This window comes from Schistocerca serialis, chromosome 8, assembly GCF_023864345.2.
Source record: "Schistocerca serialis cubense isolate TAMUIC-IGC-003099 chromosome 8, iqSchSeri2.2, whole genome shotgun sequence".
Lineage (NCBI taxonomy): Eukaryota > Metazoa > Arthropoda > Insecta > Orthoptera > Acrididae > Schistocerca > Schistocerca serialis.
Genome location: NC_064645.1, coordinates 316,953,463 through 316,976,224, shown reverse-complemented (window position 1 = coordinate 316,976,224; position 22,762 = coordinate 316,953,463). Strand labels below are relative to the sequence as shown.

The following is a 22,762-nucleotide window of genomic DNA, read 5'->3' as shown; positions in this document are numbered from 1 at the left end:
CACGTAACCTGCACACACTTTGGAATGAGATTCAGGCGGTGTGTGCAGAAATCTCATTGGACACTTTGATACGATGTACAGAATCAGTAGTGACTCGTACTCAGAAATGTATTGATGCTGATGGCCGCCACTTTGAACATTAATCACATTTGCAAAGTACATTTATTTTTCCAATTGGACTTTAAGCTTTTCATTTCCAGAAATTTAACATTGTAGAACGGGAAATAAATTTTCTGTGACGCTTCAAAGTGTGTATACATTTTTTGACGCACCCTGTATTCTGCGTAATTCGTACTTCATTTTAAGCAGAAGGTAGTTTTTCATGCATCTCAATGTTTATGACGTTCGTACCTCCTGAACTGCGTGTCGCACAAAGATATAATTCCGCAGGTACATTCAGGAGCATATGTGGATCTTTTCTGCAAAGTATGTAACGAACGGAGTTAGTAGTAAAGAAGTAGTAAATTTAGACATCACGCCTAATGTTAAAGTTTTACTGCAAAAACAGCGAAATTCTAGTAAGCAATAAACTTCTTCATTTCGTGATTTTGCAGTAAGTATCTACGAGAACAGGATACTATACATTTGAAATAATGTGTGAAGTTTGTTGGAAGTCGCTACGTGCTCACACTCACAAATACTGAAAGACTGTCATCGGGATATTTTCGCACAGTGAGTTATGATGCCTCAGGACTTATGCGCAGTTCCTAACTATATTACTTGTCTTATTGTGTTAAACGTATAACATAAGATTATACGTCTTAATGAGAAGACAATGACAGCTTTTAAAATTTTTAAATTCGGGCAATAACTATGCGAAATACTGGAAATCTAATTTTTGTTGCCCCTGGTCGTTGTAAGGCAACTTGTAACTGGGACGATGGACCATACAGCATCAACCGTAAACTGGGCTATCTGTTGAGTAACATTGATATCTTACAACATCACAGCGCATACGAATTTTAAGCCTTCGCACTCGGTTTCTGTTTCAAGAATAATAATTTCAGGAATCTAACGATACAAGAGATCAACAGAAGATGCCACCCCCAAAAGAAAAGCAACAATCTTCTCACAATGAGCCTCAATAATGCACAACATAAGGTTTGATAAAATGCATACATATACCTGATGATCAAAAAGTCAGTATAAATTTGAAAACTTAATAACTTAATAAACCACGGAAGAATGTAGATAGAGAGGTAAAAATTGACACACATGCTTGGAATGACATGGGGTTTTATTAGAACCAAAAAACAAAAACAAAGTTCACAAAATGTCCGACAGATGGCGCTGGATAGCAAAACGTCAGTGACTGCGCATGACAATCGTGTATAAAAGGAGCTGTAATGAGAGAGAGACAATCAGATGCGCCAGCAATCGCAGCATGTTGACGTTACCTGAAGGCGCTTTTAGTGAAGTTGTATTATCAGAATGGGTAATTTGCTAGTTCAGCGTTACGATCCTGTCGCCATAGGAAGGGGATTCGAACTGGTAAAGATCCGTTGACAAATGCAGCTGTGGCGAGAATGATTTCGAAGTTCGAAGCCACGGGTTGTTTAGTCGATAGACCCCGTAGTGGCCGACCGAGCACAATGTGTAATGCTGCTGAGACAGTTCAGGAAGAAATGGAGACTGTAGCGGGTTCCTTTATGCACGGGGAAGTCAGCGCTCGTGCAGTCGCACGTCGCACCGGCATTCCATACACTACTGTTTGGTTGGCACTGAGGATGCTATCCGTACAAAATCCATCGGCATCATGAACTGTTACTTGGCGATTTAGTGAAGCGGAGGGCATTTGGGGTGTGGGCGGTTCAAAAGATGGCGGAAGATGACGATTGGTTGAATAACGTGTTGTGGACCGGCGAAGCTCATTTCACGCTCCGAGGGTCTGTCAACGCTCACAACTGCAGAATTTGGGCTACCGAAAATCCTAGAACTGTCGTGGAAACTCCATTGCACGACGAGAAAGTCACAGTATGGCTTGGATTTACCACAGCTACCGTTATCGGGTCTTTTTTCTTCGAGGAAATGCGTGATTCTGGTTTTGTAACTGCTACCGTGACGGGTGAGAGGTATGCCGATATGTTACAGAATCGCATCATCCCCAGCCTGGCTGATAAACACCTCCCTGAACGTACGATATTTATGCAGGATGGCGCTCCACCCCATATTGCTAGACGCGTGAAAGATCTCTTGCGCGCGTCGTTTGGTGATGATCGTGTGCTCAGCCGCCACTTTCGTCATACTTGGCCTCCCAGGTTCCCAGACCTCAGTCCGTGCGATTATTGGCTTTGGGGTTACCTGAAGTCGCAAGTGTATCGTGGTCGACCGACATCTCTAGGGATGCTGAAAGACAACATCCGACGTCAATGCGTCACCATAACTCCGGACATGCTTTACAGTGCTGTTCACAACATTATTCCTCGCCTACAGCTATTGTTGAGGAATGATGGTGGACATATTGAGCATTTCCTGTAAAGAACATCATCTTTGCTTTGTCTTAGTTATGCTAATTATTGCTATTCTGGTCAGATGAAGTGCCATCTGTCGGACATTTTTTGAACTTTTGTATTTTTTTGGTTCTAATAAAACCCCATGTCATTCCAAGCATGTGTGTCAATTTGTACCTCTCTACCTACATTATTCCGTGATTTATTCAAATTTATACTGACTTTTTGATCAGCCGGTATTATATAATAAAATAATCTTGCTTCGACCGAGAATGACTGCACAAGAGGTCTCCAAAATGAAATGACAACTTGTTTCTCCCCATGATTAACTTTGCATGCCGGCCTGTGTGGCCGAGCGGTTCTAAGCTCTTCAGTCTGGAACCGCGCGACCGCTACGGCCGCAGGTTCGAATCCTGCCTCGGGCATGGATGTGTGTGATGTCCTTAGGTTAGTTCGGTTGAAGTAGTTTTACGTTCTTGGGGACTGGTGACCTCAGATGTTAAGTCCCATAGTGCTCAGAGCCATTTGAACCATTTTGCACCCTCTGAGGAAACTTGCGTGCTTGACCCGCACAGGCACAAATGGTTCAAATGGCTCTGAGCATTATGGGACTTAACATCTGAGGTCATCAGTCCCCTAGACATAGAACTACTTAAACCTAACTAACGTAAGGACATCACACACATCCATGCAAGAGGCAGGATTCGAACCTGCGACCGTAGCTGCCGCACAGGCACAACCAGCAGGGTGAGCGGAAAAACACTTGCTCCACAAAATTTCAATTTCACAGCACGAGGCCTACTCCCGTAACAATTAATGGGTGGACGTAATTAAACTTGCTGTGTTTCGAGTACTTCAGCGGAGGCTGTATGACTGTGCTTTGGAAAATGCTGAAACAACATAGGTATGTTCATTAATCAGTGCGCTTCCGGGTTGGTGAGAAAAATAATAGTTCAACTTTCTGCCACCAAGTGAACAAATGGCACTGTAGCAGTCAGAATGTGAAATGTTTCCCGTTTTGGCATCACTCACTTGCTGACGCTTGTTGATTTCTTTTGTCAAGTGATAGTCGGTGTAAAGGGTAAAGAAGGTTGAAGTTTTCCGTACAAAATGTAGTGGCTATTGAGAGCGAAGACCAGACATTGCTGATAAAGTTGTTTTATCAGAACAGGAATAATAGCAGCGCTTAACTGCGGGAATATTGCCGACAAGTATACCTGCGGAGTGGCAGCATGTTAATAAATGCTAAAAGATATGATCAAGAAATTGGAAGAAACAGGTGAATTAGTTGGTGCAGAAGGGAGAGGGAGGGGGCTTATGCTCATGGTAGTTGCTGATGAAGTTTCTCTGGCTGTAGCTGATCGTATAGCACACGCGTCAAATTCAGCAGCCAGTGCTCGAGCCGTGTCATGGGAATTGTCTGTCCTCTGGTCAATAGTTCAAAGGATTTTGCGGGGCATTTTACGCTGGTATCCATGCAAGACTCTTAAGGTACATAAAATAAATCCCCAAGATTGGCTTCAAAACTGAGACTTTGCCCTCCGTTTTTTCGTACCCGAGACTCGAACTCGGGACCTTTGCCTTTCGCGGGCAAGTGCTCTACCGACTGAGCTACCCAAGAACGACCCGCGAAAGGCAAAGGTCCCGAGTTCGAGTCTCGGTCCGGCACACAGTTTTAATCTGCCAGGAAGTTTCGTATCAGCACACACTCCGCTGTAGAGTGAAAATTTCATTCTAGAAACAACCCCAAGGCTGTGGCTAAGCCATATCTCCGCAATATCCTTTCTTCCAGGAGTGCTAGTTCTGCAAGTTTCGCAGGAGAGCTTCTGCGAAGTTTGGAAGGTAGGAGACGAGGTACTGGCGGACGGGGCGTGAGTCGTGCTTGGGTAGCTCAGTCTGTAGAGCACTTGCCCGCGAAAGGCAAAGGTCCCGAGTTCGAGTCTCGGTCAGGCACACAGTTTTAATCTGCCAGGAAGTAACATTGAGATATGTTGCACATAATATATTACGTTGACAAGAACACATCTAAATTGCATGTATTAGCTGTCAAAAACGCATTTTAGTCCAGCTGAAACTGATATCATAGTCAGCCAAATAATATAGTCAATCCCATGCTAGCGTATTTGTTGCAGTAGAAAACGTTTGTCATCTTCTGCTGATAATGCTAACTAGTACTCTGCCCAAAATTAATGTCTGACATTAATTCCGCCACAGTTCGCTACCTGTCCTGCTTTGTTTGCCCTGCCTATGACGTGCGACATCTGTAATGAGGAGTGGCTGTCCAACACCACGACTTCTGGACGTGGTTTCACGTTGGTTTCGCCACATGTTGAAGACACTCACCACAGCACTCCTCAAACACCGGACAAGTCGTGCTGTTTCCAAAATGCTCGCGCCGAGCCTCCGGACCTTCACAATCTGCCCTCGGTCAAAGTCAGATAGCTTGCCCGCCTTCCACATTCCACACACGGACAGCACGCTCACTGATACTACCTGAACCGTGCGTGTGTCTGACCAGCAGACATTCCTCGCCTGGTGACGCTGCTAGCGCCTCCACCGGTGTATATCAGCAGTAGGTCGATGGTCATAATGTTATTCCTGATCAGTGTATTAGAGTCATGGCGTCAGTTCTCTGTTTCCAACTTCATTTCGAGGTTCTTCAAATAAATCAAGTACCGAAGGTACTTATAAATACATATACACTCCAGGAAATTGAAATAAGAACACCGTGAATTCATTGTCCCAGAAAGGGGAAACTTTAGTGACACATTCCTGGGGTCAGATACATCACATGATCACACTGACAGAACCACAGGCACATAGACACAGGCAACGGAGCATGCACAATGTCGGCACTAGTACAGTGTATATCCACCTTTCGCAGCAATGCAGGCTGCTATTCTCCCATGGAGACGATCGTAGAGATGCTGGATGTAGTCCTGTGGAACGGCTTGCCATGCCATTTCCACCTGGCGCCTCAGTTGGACCAGCGTTCGTGCTGGACGTGCAGACCACGTGAGACGACGCTTCATCCAGTCCCAAACATGCTCAATGGGGGACAGATCCGAAGATCTTGCTGGCCAGGGTAGTTGACTTACACCTTCTAGTGCACGTTGGGTGGCACGGGATACATGCGGACGTGCATTGTCCTGTTGGAACAGCAAGTTCCCTTGCCGGTCTAGGAATGGTAGAACGATGGGTTCGATGACGGTTTGGATGTACCGTGCACTATTCAGTGTCCCCTCGACGATCACCAGTGGTGTACGGCCAGTGTAGGAGATCGCTCCCCACACCATGATGCCGGGTGTTGGCCCTGTGTGCCTCGGTCGTATGCAGTCCTGATTGTGGCGCTCACCTGCACGGCGCCAAACACGCATACGACCATCATTGGCACCAAGGCAGAAGCGACTCTCATCGCTGAAGACGACACGTCTCCATTCGTCCCTCCATTCACGCCTGTCGCGACACCACTGGAGGCGGGCTGCACGATGTTGGGGCGTGAGCGGAAGACGGCCTAACGGTGTGCGGGACCGTAGCCCAGCTTCATGGAGACGGTTGCGAATGGTCCCCGCCGATACCCCAGGAGCAACAGTGTCCCTAACAGTGGCGGTGCGGTCCCCTACGGCACTGCGTAGGATCCTACGGTCTTGGCGTGCATCCGTGCGTCGCTGCGGTCCGGTCCCAGGTCGACGGGCACGTGCACCTTCCGCCGACCACTGGCGACAACATCGATGTACTGTGGAGACCTCACGCCCCACGTGTTGAGCAATTCGGCGGTACGTCCACCCGGCCTCCCACATGCCCACTATACGCCCTCGCTCAAAGTCCGTCAACTGCACATACGGTTCACGTCCACGCTGTCGCGGCATGCTACCAGTGTTAAAGACTGCGGTGGAGCTCCGTATGCCACGGCAAACTGGCTGACACTGACGGCGGCGGTGCACAAATGCTGTGCACAAATGCTGCGCCGCGGTTCCTGGTGTGTCCGCTGTGCCGTGCGTGTGATCATTGCTTGTACAGCCCTCTCGCAGTGTCCGGAGCAAGTATGGTGGGTCTGACACACCGGTGTCAATGTGTTCTTTTTTCCATTTCCAGGAGTGTATCTGTTCTGATTAACACACAAACGCAAAACAAAAGCAGTCCAGTGATGGTATACGTGTAGAATTATAGGTCATTCAAAGTTAAAAAGCATTAACCAGGAAAAGAAATTATAAAAGAAGCCACTGACCCATCTGAATGGGACTGATGACCTCAGAAATTAAGTCCCATAGTGCTCAGAGCCATTTGAACCATTTGAGCCATATGAATGTGAGAGAGTAATCCATCGAGACCCACCATGGATATATAAACGTGTGCAACTGTACAAGATCTACAGGTGTTTGTGTGCGATTCAGTGATAAGAATGAATATTTATAACACTCCTCAGTGTTCTTTTTACTGGAGTAACTTCAAAACTAAGATTAATACTGACAGCTAATTATGTCCACAAAAAGAAACTCTAATCTATTTCTTTGTCACCTTGATAATAATGGTTTAAACCTGTGAAATGTGTTGTGGAATAAAATAAAAACTGACACAGATAATTTTTTAAATTTCTCTTTTATAGCCTTAATCTGCTCTAAGACGTAATTAGTGGTTCTGATCTAGTTATTAGTAGAGTCACCTTTTGCAGTTATGACTGTATCGAAAACAACAAAAAGCTGAAAATTTCAAATTAGCTACAGAACAAAGACTATTATTAAGCAAGTTTTTGAGATATCTCTTTCAAAAACAACAGCATTAGGGACGTGTTATTGTAACAGGATTAATACCACCATACCTCGTAAGTAGATGTGACGTGGAGGTCGTAGAAGACTGGCAGGAAAGCAAGTGCATTCACAATGGAGCTGATGATGAGTCCCAGACAGACGTAGCTGAACTGGATGCCGTACAGATACGCTTCAGTCGCCATCCCCAGCAGTGTGACACCCGACACAAAGCTGTTGACACAAATATCTGCTCCAGTACTCCCGTAATAGCTTACAAGGGAACCTCCCCATCGCACCCCCCTCAGGTTTGGTTATAAGTTGGCACAGTGGATAGGCCTTAAAAAACGGAACACAGATCAATCGAGAAAACAGGAAGAAGTTGTGTGGAACTATGAAAAAAATAAGCAAAATATACAAACTGAGTAGTCCATGCGCAAAATAGGCAAGATCAAGGAGAATCTGAGCTAAGGAGGGAAGTGGTCCCGTGGTTAGCGTGGGCGGCTGCGGAATGAGAGGTCCTTGGTTCAAGTATTCCCTCAAGTGAAGAGTTTAATTTTTTATTTTCAGACTATTATTATCTGTCCGTCCGTTATGTTTTCATCACTTTTTTGGGATTGATTATCACATCCACAAGAAAACGTAAATCGGGCAAGGTAGAAGAATCTTTTTACCCATTCGCCAAGTGTACAAGTTGGGTGGGTCAAGAACATATTCCTGTCATGTGGCGCACATGCCGTCACCAGTGTCGTATAAAATACATCAGACGTGTTTTCCTGTGGAGGAATCGGTTGACCTATAACCTTGCGATCAAATGTTTTCGGTTCCCGTTGGAGAGGCACGTCCTTTCGTCTACTAATCACACGGTTTTGCGGTGCGGTCGCGAAACACAGACACTAAACTTATTACAGTGAATAGAGACGTCAATGAACGAACGGACAGATCATAACTTTGCGAAGATAAAAAGTAAACTTTACACTCGAGGGAGGACTTGAACCAAGGACCTCTCGTACCGCAGCCGCTCACGCTAACCACGGGACCACGGTGCTCCGTAGCTCACACTTTCCTTGATGTTGCATATCTTGCGCATGGACTATTCAGTTTGTATGTTTTGCTTTTTTTTCATAGTTCCACACAACTTCTTCCTGTTTTCTCGATTGATCTGTGTTTCGTTTTTCAAGGCCTATCCACTATGCCAACTTATAACTAAATCTGAGGGGGGTGCGATGGGAGGTTCCCTTGTTAGATCTGTCATTCAGTTGCAAAGTGTACTTACTTTTTGCAGGATTTGGTGGCATACCATTTCAAAATCTAACTTATATCATATTTTTCACTAAAGAAATATTCTGAAGGATTGTCTCGAGATTTTCGTATCCAATGTGATTGAGTTATGCACATAAGTTGGATGATGGAGTGACTGAGATGACATTTTTAAATGTCGTTATTAAATTCTATGTGTGGCAAAATGCAACAACCAAAATATTATTTGTTTTCTATGACTTGTAACCAGTAGTAGTGCCACCACAGTGAGTGAAAATACGAGGGTTGTTCGGAAAGTGAGGAACGATCGGTAACGTAATGGAAACCTCAGTGAAAATCAAAACTGTTTTCTTTGCACATTTAGCTACACCTTCCACTTCTCTACAAAGTCGTCGCTCCGACTTAGAAATTTGTCGGAGCGTTATACCAAATTTCCAACACAGTCGTCATAGAAGGCAGCCACCTGTGCTTTCTGATAATTCTCAACGCTGGTCTATAGCGCGTAGCCTGCGCCCAAATATTGTCTTCGTATCCTGTGTTTCATGTGAACAGAGATGATACTCAGGACGAGCCAATTAGGGCTGTGTTGTGGGTGACCGAACACTTCCCACAAAAAGGCTGCAGGAGCGTCTTCATTGCCCCTGTAGAGTGCGGCTGAGGATTGCCATAAAGAAGGAAGTGCGTGGCGGTTGCGTTAGGTGGGCTGCATTCCATAAGGCGAAGCCTCTCAGCGGGCCCTCCTACTTGGAGGGGGACATTGTTGTTCTAGGCTCCTTTACTTACTCACAGTCCGCTCACAACTGAAATGAGGGGCTTGATGCGATCGACGGGCATACTAGACACACTGCCCAAAACGTCTGTGAAAAGCCTCGTCGGATTTTCACAGTGATTTCCATTTCACGGTCGATCGTTCCTCACTTACCGAATAGCCCTCGTATTTGTGATATGGTGAATCTATTACTCTTCTGAAAAGAGCAGCTTTTATTTCTTACTAGTGAAAAAGAAATGATGACGCTAGTGAAGGCTTCACTATAAATAACTGTATGTAGCAAAACTAAAATATCAGTTTGAGTACTGTTATGGCCTGTTCACAATAATGTATGCTGTTTGAAGGTTTTTTATTAAAGGAAAAACACTGCTTGATTGCAGATGTAAAAAATTGGAGTATTTATTTTAAGTCTGGCTCTTTAAGATACAGTTTTTTGCAAAGTTGACATAGATGCTTTTTGCCTCTTGACTGACAGTGACTATAAGCACGTGAGCTGGCAAGTTGGCTGGCTGAGCAAATGGTAACATCGTAATACTCAGGAATTGCGGACTTCACCTTGAGATCACCTTTAAATAATGATGAACATGTTTCTTAGATAATGTAAGCCGAGAACAGAATCGTTAAACCATTACATTATAAATGGTTTTATATGTAATGTGCAATAAATACAGAACATTAACAAAATTGACTTTTCATTTTGATTGTAGTTAACATTCATTTCACTTGATCATTTAATTTCATTTGATAATACAGCTAAAGTGACTTAGTCTGCGATTGCGCACGACGAAAGAGGCATCGTGTGGACATACCATAAGTATTATACATGACATCGCAAGTTTATATTTTTTATTTCGTCTTGCAATGATACTGGCGAATTGGGCCGCTGGTATCATATGCTATAGTTTACAAGAGTCCATCTGTCACTTGTTTCACATTCTCAACGATCCCAGCAAGTGGCAACTGGGTTCAGTAGTAATGAATTTTGCACTGCAACGACAAGTGAAACAACAAAGGCAGATAAAACAGCTTTAACAATTGTTATTACTTCGGATGTTTTTGTATCTTGTATTTAAAATGCCTTCGAACTAACATGACGCAAAATCCAGAGCTTGAAAGTGATATTACAATTACTAAGGAACAGTTTCGTGCATTGTATCACCCAATATACCCCGGGACTCTATTACTACAATAGCATATGCTAGCCATATCAATTTACAGGTGTGCGCTGAAATACTTACGCCTAAATATCAAGTATGTGTTTTCTTACGTTGACGAAATGCATAATTGAGGTTATATTCATACTCTAATTGGTTGCAGGATTGTCTCAAAATGAAAGAAGAATGCAAAACGTGAGCATTTCTAGGACAAACGCTATACCCTGTACAATTATTTTGTGGGCGGATTAGATCTATTTGTCAGGGTTGTAGGGAAGTACGCAATGAGAGGGAGAACAAAAAAGTGGACAGTAAGAATAATACACCATTTTGTGGACTTCGCCATAGCTGCTGCGTTGCTAGAATGCAGACGGGATGCAATCGAAAATAAATGGGCAAGAAGGGATATAATGCAATATTACGCATTGAAACTTGATAGAACTCAAAATACGACCTACTATGAAAGGCCTGCTGAAAAAGGTGATAACAGTTCAGAAGAGGCCGATGGACAGCAAGAGTACCTCAGGCGATGCTATCAGTTCAGTCTATGTCATCAAACGCTTTAGACTTGCCACGGACGAGAAATTCTCACCAGAAGCGCACATCGAGTTGTAGGTTCAGAAGATGTGAGGGTCTCACCTTTAATCGTTGTACAGATTTCAAGGTATTTTAATGCATCACAAGTGAAAGCAAGTGTTTCTTGAAGTTTCACAGTATGTAATCAGAAAATCACACTAGTTAAAGATTAAATTTTCAAAGTAAGAACATAATGTGTTTTTTTCCTTTCATGTAAATTATGTACTACTTGAGTCCACGGGTATGAAACATGATCTAAACTCCCTCCGAATGGGCCCTGAAGGCCTAGCTGTACCTGTAAAATTTAATCAAAAAAAATTAAAAAACCAAATATATTTTGTTTTATACATGTAGTAGCTCAGAAATAGATTTCCATTAATATAGGAGATTGTATGTGTCTTCAGGACGCAGGAGGATAATAAATACATTTAAAACAAAACTGTATCGTTGAACACTTAGTCATGGAACTATTTAATAATTTTCTGTTCCAAGTGACGGTTGAAGACTGGCCAACAAAAGAAATAAACCCGAAGATTAAAAACAGCCTGTAGATCTTGAAGAACAGATTTATCAAACGCATGACTTACCTTCGAAAAAGAGTAGTAAAGATTAGGAAAGTGTTTATCAATAGGAAATCATGAAGAAATATTTGTAAAGATATTAAACCCTCGTCTCTCATAGGATTTTATGTGTGTAAATGTGTATATTTACTAAAATTGCTTAGGGAGTTAAGAAGCTTAACAAGGTAAGATTATTGGTGAAATGGTATGACTGAATGAATTCACTTTCAAGTATTGCAGAAGCCTGTAGAAACAAACCTAGCAAAAGATGAATAAAATTACGAGTGAATAAATCAGCATGAAAGGGATAACTAGCATAAACTATAACTGTGTACAAGAAGAGATAAAATATTGTAAAACTATATACAATGTAAATAAAATTGTGATTTGCTTATGTACTATTCTGTATTACTTAAATTTTATTATACCAGTTAGTAAAATAATTAAAGGACAAGTCATACGAGTATATACTGTGTGATATTTGTCGACTTTATCCGCTACTAGAGAGTCCCTACAAAAGTCTCAAAGACAGAGATGTGAATGAGGTATATGGTACAAATGTAGCAGCCTCCCATGAGAGAGCATTGGTTAGCGCACTGCAGTCGCATTCGGGAAGACGATGGTTCAAATCCGCGTCCAGCCATCCTGATTTAGGTTTTCCATGATTTCCGTAAATCGCTTCAGACAAATGCCGGGACGGTTCCTTTCAAAGGGCAGGGTCGGTCTCCTTCCCTATCCTTCCCTAATCCGAGCTTATACTCCGTCACTAATGTCCTCACTGTCGACGGGACGTTAAACACTAATCTCTTTCTCCTCCTCCCACGAGTCAGCCATCGCAACAATGGTTGTCGCACAGAAGCTGTACTTCAGAGAAGTGTACTTGCATGTCATTGATTAACAGAGTTATTGGAACAGAGCCATGGAGCAGCCTCCAATGAGATGCTGGTCGGCACTGGTGGTACGCAGGCACGAACCAACGTATAGAGAAAGACACTCACCTGACGAACAATGGGGCTACGGGGAAGTTGTTCGTGATGCAGTCTCCAATGAGGTTGTCATAGGCGCTGGTGGCAGTCACGTAGAGTGGTCGCAGATGTAACATTATGTGATTGCCTTATCATTTTAAATCATTCACTAATCGAGCAGTCGCTCAGCAACAGCTACAGTTAGCAAATAATGTTGCGAGAATGTAAAATGTGAACGTCCTGTGACGTAACGTGTTTATTGTCGAAGCGCCGTCAGAGATGGAGTGAGTTAATGACTTTGAAAAGCGCGGTCCGAAAAACGGGCAGAAGAAGAACACTTTTACACATTTTTTTGATGTACGAGATATTCTCAATGAACAGTTACTCAATTACTCATTCTTCTCTTGTCTCTTGTAACTTGTGTCGGACGCGCATGTCTTGCCACCGTATTATTATTGTTAAAAATAATATTATTTTGGTGTAAAGTAAAAGTGCAGTACTAAAAGTGCAATACTGCATAGCAGTAGATTTATTGTGCGACGTGTATGTGAAAACGTCAAAGGAATTGTTTTCATTACGAGAAGAGAAGTGCCAGTCAAAACAGCATCCATGTTAAATCCTTCATTGCAGTATAAGTTCATCTATTGATTACCATAAATTCAGAGTTAAATGGAACTGGTGTATGAACTATTTATTTAGTATAGAATCTATGTCTCACTTCTTCATGAAGTTATTTAATGTTCTTTATGTTTCTGCCAAATAGAGAGTTCACAGTCACGAGTTCTTTCTTCGAAATCGGATGGAAGTTGCATGCGGCGAAATATTTTCTCCGCGCCATATTCTAGTGGTAAATGCATGATAAACTACGGTCCCTTAGGGAATTCATGTTGAGCTATCCAAAAATAATTATATTTTGAATAGGCATTTACTCTTCTCTGCAATGCAACTTTCGACCGATCAGACGATCCACCAAGAACCAGCCGCACACGGTCGGCGTTCGCAAATATATTTCCACCGCTGATTATAGCTATATGTTACAGCACAAAAGTAAACATATTGTTATAATTAGCGACTACGTACGGGGACATTTATAACTGTATGTTTATATATACACATTACGTAAACATATCGTTATACAGAGAGAAATGTTCTCACCTGGCGATGAGTGACATGGCTATGGGGAAGGTCTTCATGGAGCGGCCTCCCATGAGGTACTCGTCAGCGCTGGATGCGGGCGCGCAGAAGCCGTAGTAGACGCCGATGGCGGCGCTCACTCCCAGCATGCCAGCGAACACGGCGTAGTCGACGCCGCCCATCAGGGCTGCAGCTGCTGCCGACGACGTCTCCATCGCAGCCCACTGCCGGTCACCGTTTGCAAACGAGGAAGCAAAGCGTTAGGTTGGTGCATATGTTCGTAGTGTATTCCCGTAAGTCACCACAGATACACGTAACAGAGGCTTTAGTCATAAATAATATAATCTCTCTTACTATTTGCAACAGTCTGCCAAAGCTAGGGTCACTTTTCGATTCAACGAATGTAAAAATCACGTGGTTTTGAGGCGAAGAACTCGTCAAGTCATGTTCAGAGCGCATTTTCATCCGGGAAGGAAGTTCCTTGAAGATTGTTTGACAGAGAGCGGGAAAGGTGAAAACCTGAGGTCGCAAGGTCAGGTGAATAAGGTGGGTGCAAAATGACTTCCCAGTCCAACTGTACAGTCCTTTTTGTCAGTCTGGCATAATGCGGGCGGGCGTTATCGTCGGGTACCATCACTCCACGCAGTCTTCCTGGTCGTTGTTCTTGGACTACGTCTACAAGACATTCCAGCTGTTGACAATAAATTACAGCAGTGATGGCTACAGCTCCAGGAAGCAATTCGTAGTACACCACACCGTCGCTGTTCCACCAGATGCATAACATTGCCTTTTGTGGATGTGTGCAGGTCTCTGTACAGGGAATTTCTCCTTGGGCTCAACCATTCCTTCCGTCTCCTTTGTTGTTGTTGTGGTCTTCAGTCCTGAGACTGGTTTGATGCAGCTCTCCATGCTACTCTATCCTGTGCAAGCTTCTTCATCTCCCCGTACCTACTGCAACCTACATCCTTCTGAATCTGCTTAGTGTATTCACCTCTTGGTCTCCCCCTACGATTTTTACCCTCCACGCTGCCCTCCAGTACTAAATTGGTGATCCCTCGATGCCTCAGAACATGTCCTACCAACCGATCCCTTCTTCTGGTCAAGTTGTGCCACAAACTTCTCTTCTCCCCAATCCTATTCAATACTTCCTCATTAGTTATGTGATCTACACATCTAATCTTCAGCATTCTTCTGTAGCACCACATTTCGAAAGCTTCTATTCTCTTCTTGTCCAAACTATTTACCGTCCATGTTTCACTTCCGTACATGGCTACACTCCATACAAATACTTTCAGAAATGACTTCCTGACACTTAAATCTATACTCGATGTTAACAAATTTCTCTTCTTCAGAAACGCTTTCCTTGCCATTCCCAGTCTACATTTTATATCCTCTCTACTTCGACCATCATCAGTTATTTTGCTCCCCAAATAGCAAAACTCCTTTACTACTTTAAGTGTCTCATTTCCCAATCTAATACCCTCAACATCACCCGACTTAATTCGACTACATTCCATTATCCTCGTTTAGCTTTTGTTGATGTTCATCTTATATCCTCCCTTTAAGACACCATCCATTCCGTTCAACTGCTCTTCCAAGTCCTTTGCTGTCTCTGACAGTATTACAATGTCATCGGCGAACCTCAAAGTTTTTATTTCTTCTCCCTGGATTTTAATACCTACTCCGAATTTTTCTTTTGTTTCCTTTACTGCTTGCTCAATATACAGACTGAATAACGTCGGGGAGAGGCTACAACCCTGTCTCACTCCCTTCCCAACCACTGCTCCCCTTTCGTGCCCCTCGATTCTTATAACTGCCATCTGGTTTCTGTACAAATTGTAAATAGCCTTTCGCTCCCTGTATTTTACCCCTGCCACCTCTAGAATTTGAAAGAGAGTATTCCAGTCAACATTGTCAAAAGCTTTCTCTAAGTCTACAAATACTAGAAACGTAGGTTTGCCTTTCCTTAATCTTTCTTCTAAGATAAGTCGTAAGGTCAGTATTGCCTCACGTGTTCCAGTATCTCTACGGAATCCAAACTGATCTTCCCCGAGGTCGGCTTCTACTAGTTTTTCCATTTGTCTGTAAAGAATTCGTGTTAGTATTTTGCAGCTGTGGCTTATTAAACTGATTGTTCGGTAATTTTCACATCTGTCAACACCTGCTTTCTTTGGGATTGGAATTATTATATTCTTCTTGAAGTCTGTGGGTATTTCGCCTGTTTCATACATCTTGCTCACCAGATGGTAGAGTTTTGTCAGGACTGGCTCTCCCAAGGCCGTCAGTAGTTCCAATGGAATGTTGTCTACTGCGGGGGCCTTGTTTCGACTCAGGTCTTTCAGTGCTCTGTCAAACTCTTCACGCAGTATCGTATCTCCCATTTCATCTTCATCTACATCCTCTTCCATTTCCATAATATTCTCCTCAAGTACATCGCCCTTGTATAGACCCTCTATATACTCCTTCCATCTTTCTGCTTTCCCTTCTTTGCTTAGAACTGGGTTTCCATCTGAGCTCTTGATGTTCATACAAGTGGTTCTCTTATCTCCAAAGGTCTCTTTAATTTTCCTGTAGGCAGTATGTATCTTACCCCTAGTGAGATAAACCTCTACATCCTTACATTTGTCCTCTAGCCATTCCTGCTTAGCCATTTTGCATTTCCTGTCGATCTCATTTTTGAGACGTTTGTATTCCTTTTTGCCTGCTTCATTTACTGCAGTTTTATATTTTCTCCTTTCATCAGTTAAATTCAATATTTCTTCTGTTACCCAAGGATTTCTACTATCCCTCGTCTTTTTACCTACTTGATCCTCTGCTGCCTTCACTACTTCATCCCTCAAAACTACCCATTCTTCTCCTACTGTATTTCTTTCCCCCATTCCTGTCAATTGTTCCCTTATGCTCTCCCTGAAACTCTGTACAACCTCTGGTTCTTTCAGTTTATCCAGGTCCCATCTCCTTAAATTCCCTCCTTTTTGCAGTTTCTTCAGTTTTAATCCACAGGTCATAACCAATAGATTGTGGTCAGAGTCCACATCTGCCCCTGGAAATGTCTTACAATTTAAAACCTGGTTCCTAAATCTCTGTCTTACCATTATATAATCTACCTGATACCTTTTAGTATCTCCAGGGTTCTTCCATGTATACAACCTTCTATCATGATTCTTCAACCAAGTGTTAGCTATGATTAAGTTGTGCTCTGCGCAAAATTCTACCAGGCGGCTTCCTCTTTCATTTCTTGTGTTATCATAAAGACGCCATGTCTCGTCGCTAGTAACAATACAGGATAGGAACGGTTGATGTTGTTCACAAGTCGATTAATGGCGAGCAGGCAGAGAAGCACATATGCTCACCCGCCGATTATTGTGATTTTTAGCTTAGAGAATGCAATACCCATACACCCGATTTTTCAAATGCCGCACAAAGGTAAAAAGATCGGTTCATCACATCTGCCATTTCCCGAATAGTCTGACGTGGATCATTGTGGGTTAATGCGTTTAAACGATATTAATGAAACACCAATGATCTTCCTGAACATCAGGAGTCACTAATGACAAAGCGATATAGTCCAGTCAAATAGATATACCTTGCAAAAGGTGGGGTAGAAGAGTTTATTTTTTTCACTCATTCATATGGTTGGAAAGATTAGAAAACCGAGTTTTGCCAACAAAATTTCGCTTGGGAAAACTTTCTGCAGTCAAAAAACTTGAAAAATTTCGGCCTTTTTTCAGTTTTTTAAAAATATCTCCGTTTTTTTGCTCCTATCGCTTTAACGTCTATTTTCTTTTTTAAAGAGCACAAAATTCTCTAGAAATTTGATGCTTGCCATTTTTTTTACTCCCAATATCTAAGGCGCTACAGCGCCTCAAAAAATACAAATTCTTCAAATTTTGAGCATAGTGGCAAGATACCTTATTTTTGAACACTATTTTTTCAGTTTCTGTTTGTGTAGTATAAATACATTATACATTATGTTATGTGTTGGAATCTACCACCTCACTTTCAGGTATTCAGTTTCTCTGTATGCAACATGAGGATTGGTGGGCACCCAACTATTGCGATTCTTACATCACTACCTGAAGTTCACTATGAGCCACCTCAGACCAGGTATATGTAAAACTCTAAATATAAAAATACATCATTAAGGGACATAGACACTCACACACACACACACACACACACACACACACACATGCACACAAAATAAATTGTCTGAGGAAACTGAACTATTATTAGCTGCAATAGGCAACCTAATTAGGTAGGTAATTATTCTTGTGTATAAAAGCCACACAGTTGACATTAAAAATAAGTAGCTTTATTACAATTAAAATGCATTGTCAGTTCTGGGTGTGTAATACTTGTAATATCGCACTTTAGCGCACTTGAGACAGATATGAGCATCACTTCCAGCGTTTTGATGGGCCAGGTTCCTCAGTGTCACCAGAAATACCTCGAGTTACTGATTCAGGGTCTGTACATAGAGTAGATCCCAAATTGACCTCTTCTTTAAACAGCGAGTCAGCCTAAGCAAGTTCGTTGATTTCGTCAGCGGTAGCCTCAACATCCTCCATAACATCTTCTTCACTGTCTTCATATAAATATTTTGGCACGTTTTCACAGTTGACCCCAATACACTTCTTGCAAATTGAAGAACATTTCAAACCCGCTTTTCTGCAGGAGCACGTTCCGCCACAGTTCAGCTTGCATGAGCATGAAACAATGTGAAGAAGTACTTCAGGTGCTGGATCTTGGCTCATTATAACGGGTATTGAGCCGTGGTCACTGTGATTCCAGTCCCATTTCTCAGAAGGTTTCCAGTTTCCCATCCAACTTTGAACTTGTTGGTAAGTCCGCAACGAATGATGTTGTGCAGCATCTTGTGTAGGTGGCAATCGTGCAAGATTCAGTTTGCTTTTTGTGGCAGACTTGGCGAATAGCTGTACTGCAAATCGTCTAGTGTGTGGGAACTGCTGACACCTCTACTATACAATGCGATAGTAACCTGTTCTCCTGCTGTTATTATTTCTTCACGGGTAGCATGTGGTTAATGAAGGTGCAAAGCGCTGAGGTTAGGTGTTCATTTTTCGCAACAATATTGCAGCACTTAATTTTTCCTTGACCAAAAAAAGCGGATGTTGTATCACATCCGCTAAAGGCGTGAATGAACAGAATATATTCACTGTCAAACTCGTAAGATGCAGTGGAAAACCACTTGTCTTCTGTATTTCCTCTTCCTGGCTTTAAGAAAAATAAGTTTTCAATGCCTTGCCCCAAACCGGTCATGAGCACAAGCAGGTCAACATCTTCTCCTACAATGACAACACTTCCAAAATCTTTGGTTCTTGAAATGTCAGATGTTAGAATCATAACGTCAGCAACTTCTCGTGCCTGGTGCACTTCAATGCTACACTCCAGAAATTCCTTTTTAAGAAGTGTGATCAAACGCATCTTGTTTCGTTCTTTGTACAAGAACTTGTCCTGAGGGACTTGGTTCACCATCTCTGATTCAACCACAACGTCAACCGAAGAATGTCTTTTGGACCTACGAATCCTCTCAGCACTCTTTGTGCTACATTTGTCTCCCTCACATGGATACCCATCAAATACAATAGCAAATTGAGATCCAATATGACGTTGCTGGTAAGAAACATAGCTTTGGGCTATTGACTTTAAATCAAACATTTCGAGTCCAAGTCACTTTGTGGATAAGATACCCTCCATCAATGAGAAAAAATTTACTCGGTCCATCTGACTTCACATCTTCCACTGGAACGAAGGCATTGTAGAATGAAGATTTTGTTCCTTTTCGCATGCCTTTTTCTGAGAATAGGGACATTGGGTACGGAGCAAGTTCATATTTCAGAAAGGCTTTTAACTCTTCTTCACTTTGTTTCATTAAACAAATCCTTTGGAAAAGAGTTAAAGGATCAACAGGAGTAATTTTAGTGCTCCCAGCTTTTACAGAATAAACGTAGAAAGGAGAATCACAACTTTATCTTTTCTACGGAACTTTACATGTGGAAATTGTCACCAACTATTCTTTTCATGCCTTTTTCCCCCTCTTCGTGACATATACGACAATTAACATCCTCCGTTCCGACAACACCACTGCTGATAGACATTAAAAAAATCACTTTCAGGGAAGGGAGGGCGCACTGAAAACCAATCAATTCCTACATACTTTTTCTTATAACTGATCATTAACGGCAATCAACTGTAGAAAATGTACGGCACCTGCATGCAATCGTATTACATATTGTAACACAAATAAACTTCACGCAATCCGACAAGGATGTGTTCGTAGTTGCTGAATATGATGCTGTTTGTCCTGGCCCTGCAGCAGAGTGAGATGGTAAATTCCAATGAATAACATGATGAGTAATATGTTTATACTACACAAATAGAAACTGAAATAACAGTGTTCAAAAATTAGGTAATTTGCCACTTTGCTCGAAATTTGAAAAATTGGTATTTTTTTGACGCGCTGTAGCGCCTTAGATATTGGGAGTAGAAAAAAGTGGTAAGAATCAAATTTGTAGAGAATTTTGTGCTCTTTAAAAAAGAAAATAGACGTCAAAGTGATATGAACAAATGAAACTGATATATTTTGAAAAAACTGAAAAAAGTCCGAAATTTTCGAAGTTTTTTGACTGCAGAAAGTTTTCCCAAGAGAAATTTTGTGGGCAAATCTTGGTTTTCTAACCTTTCCAACAATATGAACGAGTTAAAAAAATAAAATCTTCTACCCCACCTTTTGCAAGGTACAGACTTTTTTTCTGACAGTTTCACTGGACTAATACTCCTCAAAACGAGAAAATCATTTTCTTGCCGCGCCGTGTCCAATGGCATTATCCCCACACACGGCGCAAATGTTTTTGGTTGCCTCCGCTGCTGTCACCCCTCTATTGAACTCAAACACAAGAATATGTTGGAAATTTTACGATTTCTCCACTTGTCAATCCATTTTTTAGCGTCCACAGCTCCCCCCATTATCTCCAAATGGCGAAATGACAATATGTTAACTCGTATAGCAACAGTGCACTACAAATAAAAATGACAATCGATAAATAAACCCACAGCAACCGGAATACCAAAATGCAAAACAGAAACGCTACGAACGTATGCACCATCTTAATAGTATACTGGCTGAAGCAACTTCACAACTTTTCTATCTGCATATTCCCAACCTGTAACACAAACAATTTATGTCATTTATAATTTTGAAGCATTTATTGACTATGCCCTACCTATATTCGTGTATATTTTGTTACTGTTTATTTTTATTTCTTGTTTTGTATTAAGCATGAACCATTTCTGTACTTACGGAATAAAACGTGTGAAAACGTAGTACGGTCATACGTTTATTTGAAGGGCCAATAAAACTATATCGACAGGCTAAGAAGACTTGGAGGGATGTACTTCTTTGTCAATGAGACAAAAGCTCGCCAATTGAAAAGGTAGAAGACGGGTGCCGAGCTTGCCAACTGACGACAAACCGCCAGTGAGCAGTCAGCCATCATTGTGGACACGTTCAGATCTAATACAAGGCTGAAATATTTGAAACTCCATGGGAATATTGGCTTCGGTGATCGTTGGCTCTGACATTAAAGATGTGGAATGTGCAAACAGAGATCCCATACAATTGCTAATTATAAAAAAGAGCCACGTTTGAGCCCTGTAAACACTGAGTGAAGAAGAATTATATGATCTGCTGAATGGAATGGACAATCTAATGATGCAGAATATGGATTGAGAGTAAATCGAAGAAAGACGAAAGTAATGAGAAGTGGCAGAAATGAGCACAGCGAGAAACTTAACATCAGGATTGATGGTCACGAAGTAGATGGTTAAGGAATTCAACTACCTAGGCAGCAAAATAACCGATGACGGAAGGATTAAGGAGGACATCAAAAGCAGACTAGCAATGGAAAAAGGGCATTCCTGGCCAAGAGAAGTCTACTAGTATCAAACATAGGTCTCAATTCGTAGAAGAAATTCCTGAGAACGTGCATCTGGAGTACAGCATTGTATGGTAGTGAAACATGGACTGTGGGAAAACCGGAACAGAAGAGAATCGAAGCATTTGAGATGTGGTGCTACCGACGAATGTTAAAAATTAGGTGGACTGATAAGGTAAGGAATGAAGAGGCAAAATAGAAGAGGAAAGGAATATGTGGAAAACACTGATAAGGAGAAGGATGATAGGACATTTGTTAAGACATGAGGAAATGGCTTCCATGGTGCTAGAGGGAACTGTAGAGAGCAAAAACTGTAGAGGAAGACAGAGTTTGGAATACATCCAGCAAATAATTGAGGACGTAGTTTGCAAGCGCTACTCTGAGATGAAGAGGTTGGCAGAGGAGAGGAATTCATGGTGTGCCGCATCAAACCTGTTAGAAGACTGATGACCCAAAAAAAAAAATAATAATCGCTGAGATTGAAACTACCCAATATTTGAGGAAATCGACGTAGTGCTCCGCATTTTCGCCTCTGATCTTTAGACTTGTAAATTACTATTTGTTATGGGTTCTTTTACCAATACAGTTTAAGTTACAGGGAGTGGACAAAAATATGTAAACCTAACAAACACAACACATTACCATGTCTGTGACGATGTAGGAAAAGTGTTGGCATCCGAAACCGCTTCCAGTCATCTTGAAATGGATAAATACAGGTCCTGTGTAGTTTTCAGGGGAATATTCTACCATCCTTCCAGCGAAATAGTGGCAAGTTGAAGTAACGATGATGGAGGTGGGTGGCGATTGCGTACCCTTCTCTTCAAAGCAGACCACAAATGCTCAGTAATATTGAGATCTGGTGGCCGCTGGCCAGTGGGGATGGGACCATTTATCCTGGTGCTCACAGTGCGAGTACTGGAGAATGTGAGCTGAGTGAACAGGGGGACTATCGCCTTTAAACACAGCAACACCATAGGATGGGCTCGATCAACTAAAATGGTCACATAGTCCTCGACAGTAATACGACGTTCCAGAGCACCGATGAGTCCACTGGAATACCACGATACGACTGCCCAATCTTCAAAGAACCCCAGTCATCTTTTTTAGCTTTTTGGTGATTTGTGGAAAACAGTCAATAAAAGTTAAGTGGTATGGATCTAGAATAGAAAAATGTAGAAAAAGCTGCAATAT

At 42.1% G+C, this 22,762-nt stretch overlaps 1 protein-coding gene across 1 annotated transcript in view; it reads right to left on the bottom strand.

The window, feature by feature from the left end:
- Window positions 1–22,762, bottom strand: part of LOC126416511 (sodium-coupled monocarboxylate transporter 1-like) — a 188,312-nt gene that overhangs the window by 154,841 nt on the left and 10,709 nt on the right. Inside the window, exons 2-3 of the mRNA XM_050084253.1 lie at window positions 13,635–13,837; window positions 7,270–7,429 (exon numbers count right to left, since the gene is read on the bottom strand). Of these exons, the coding sequence (XP_049940210.1) occupies window positions 7,270–7,429; window positions 13,635–13,828 (354 nt within the window). The 5' untranslated portion in view covers window positions 13,829–13,837. The remainder of the gene's footprint in view (window positions 1–7,269; window positions 7,430–13,634; window positions 13,838–22,762) is intronic.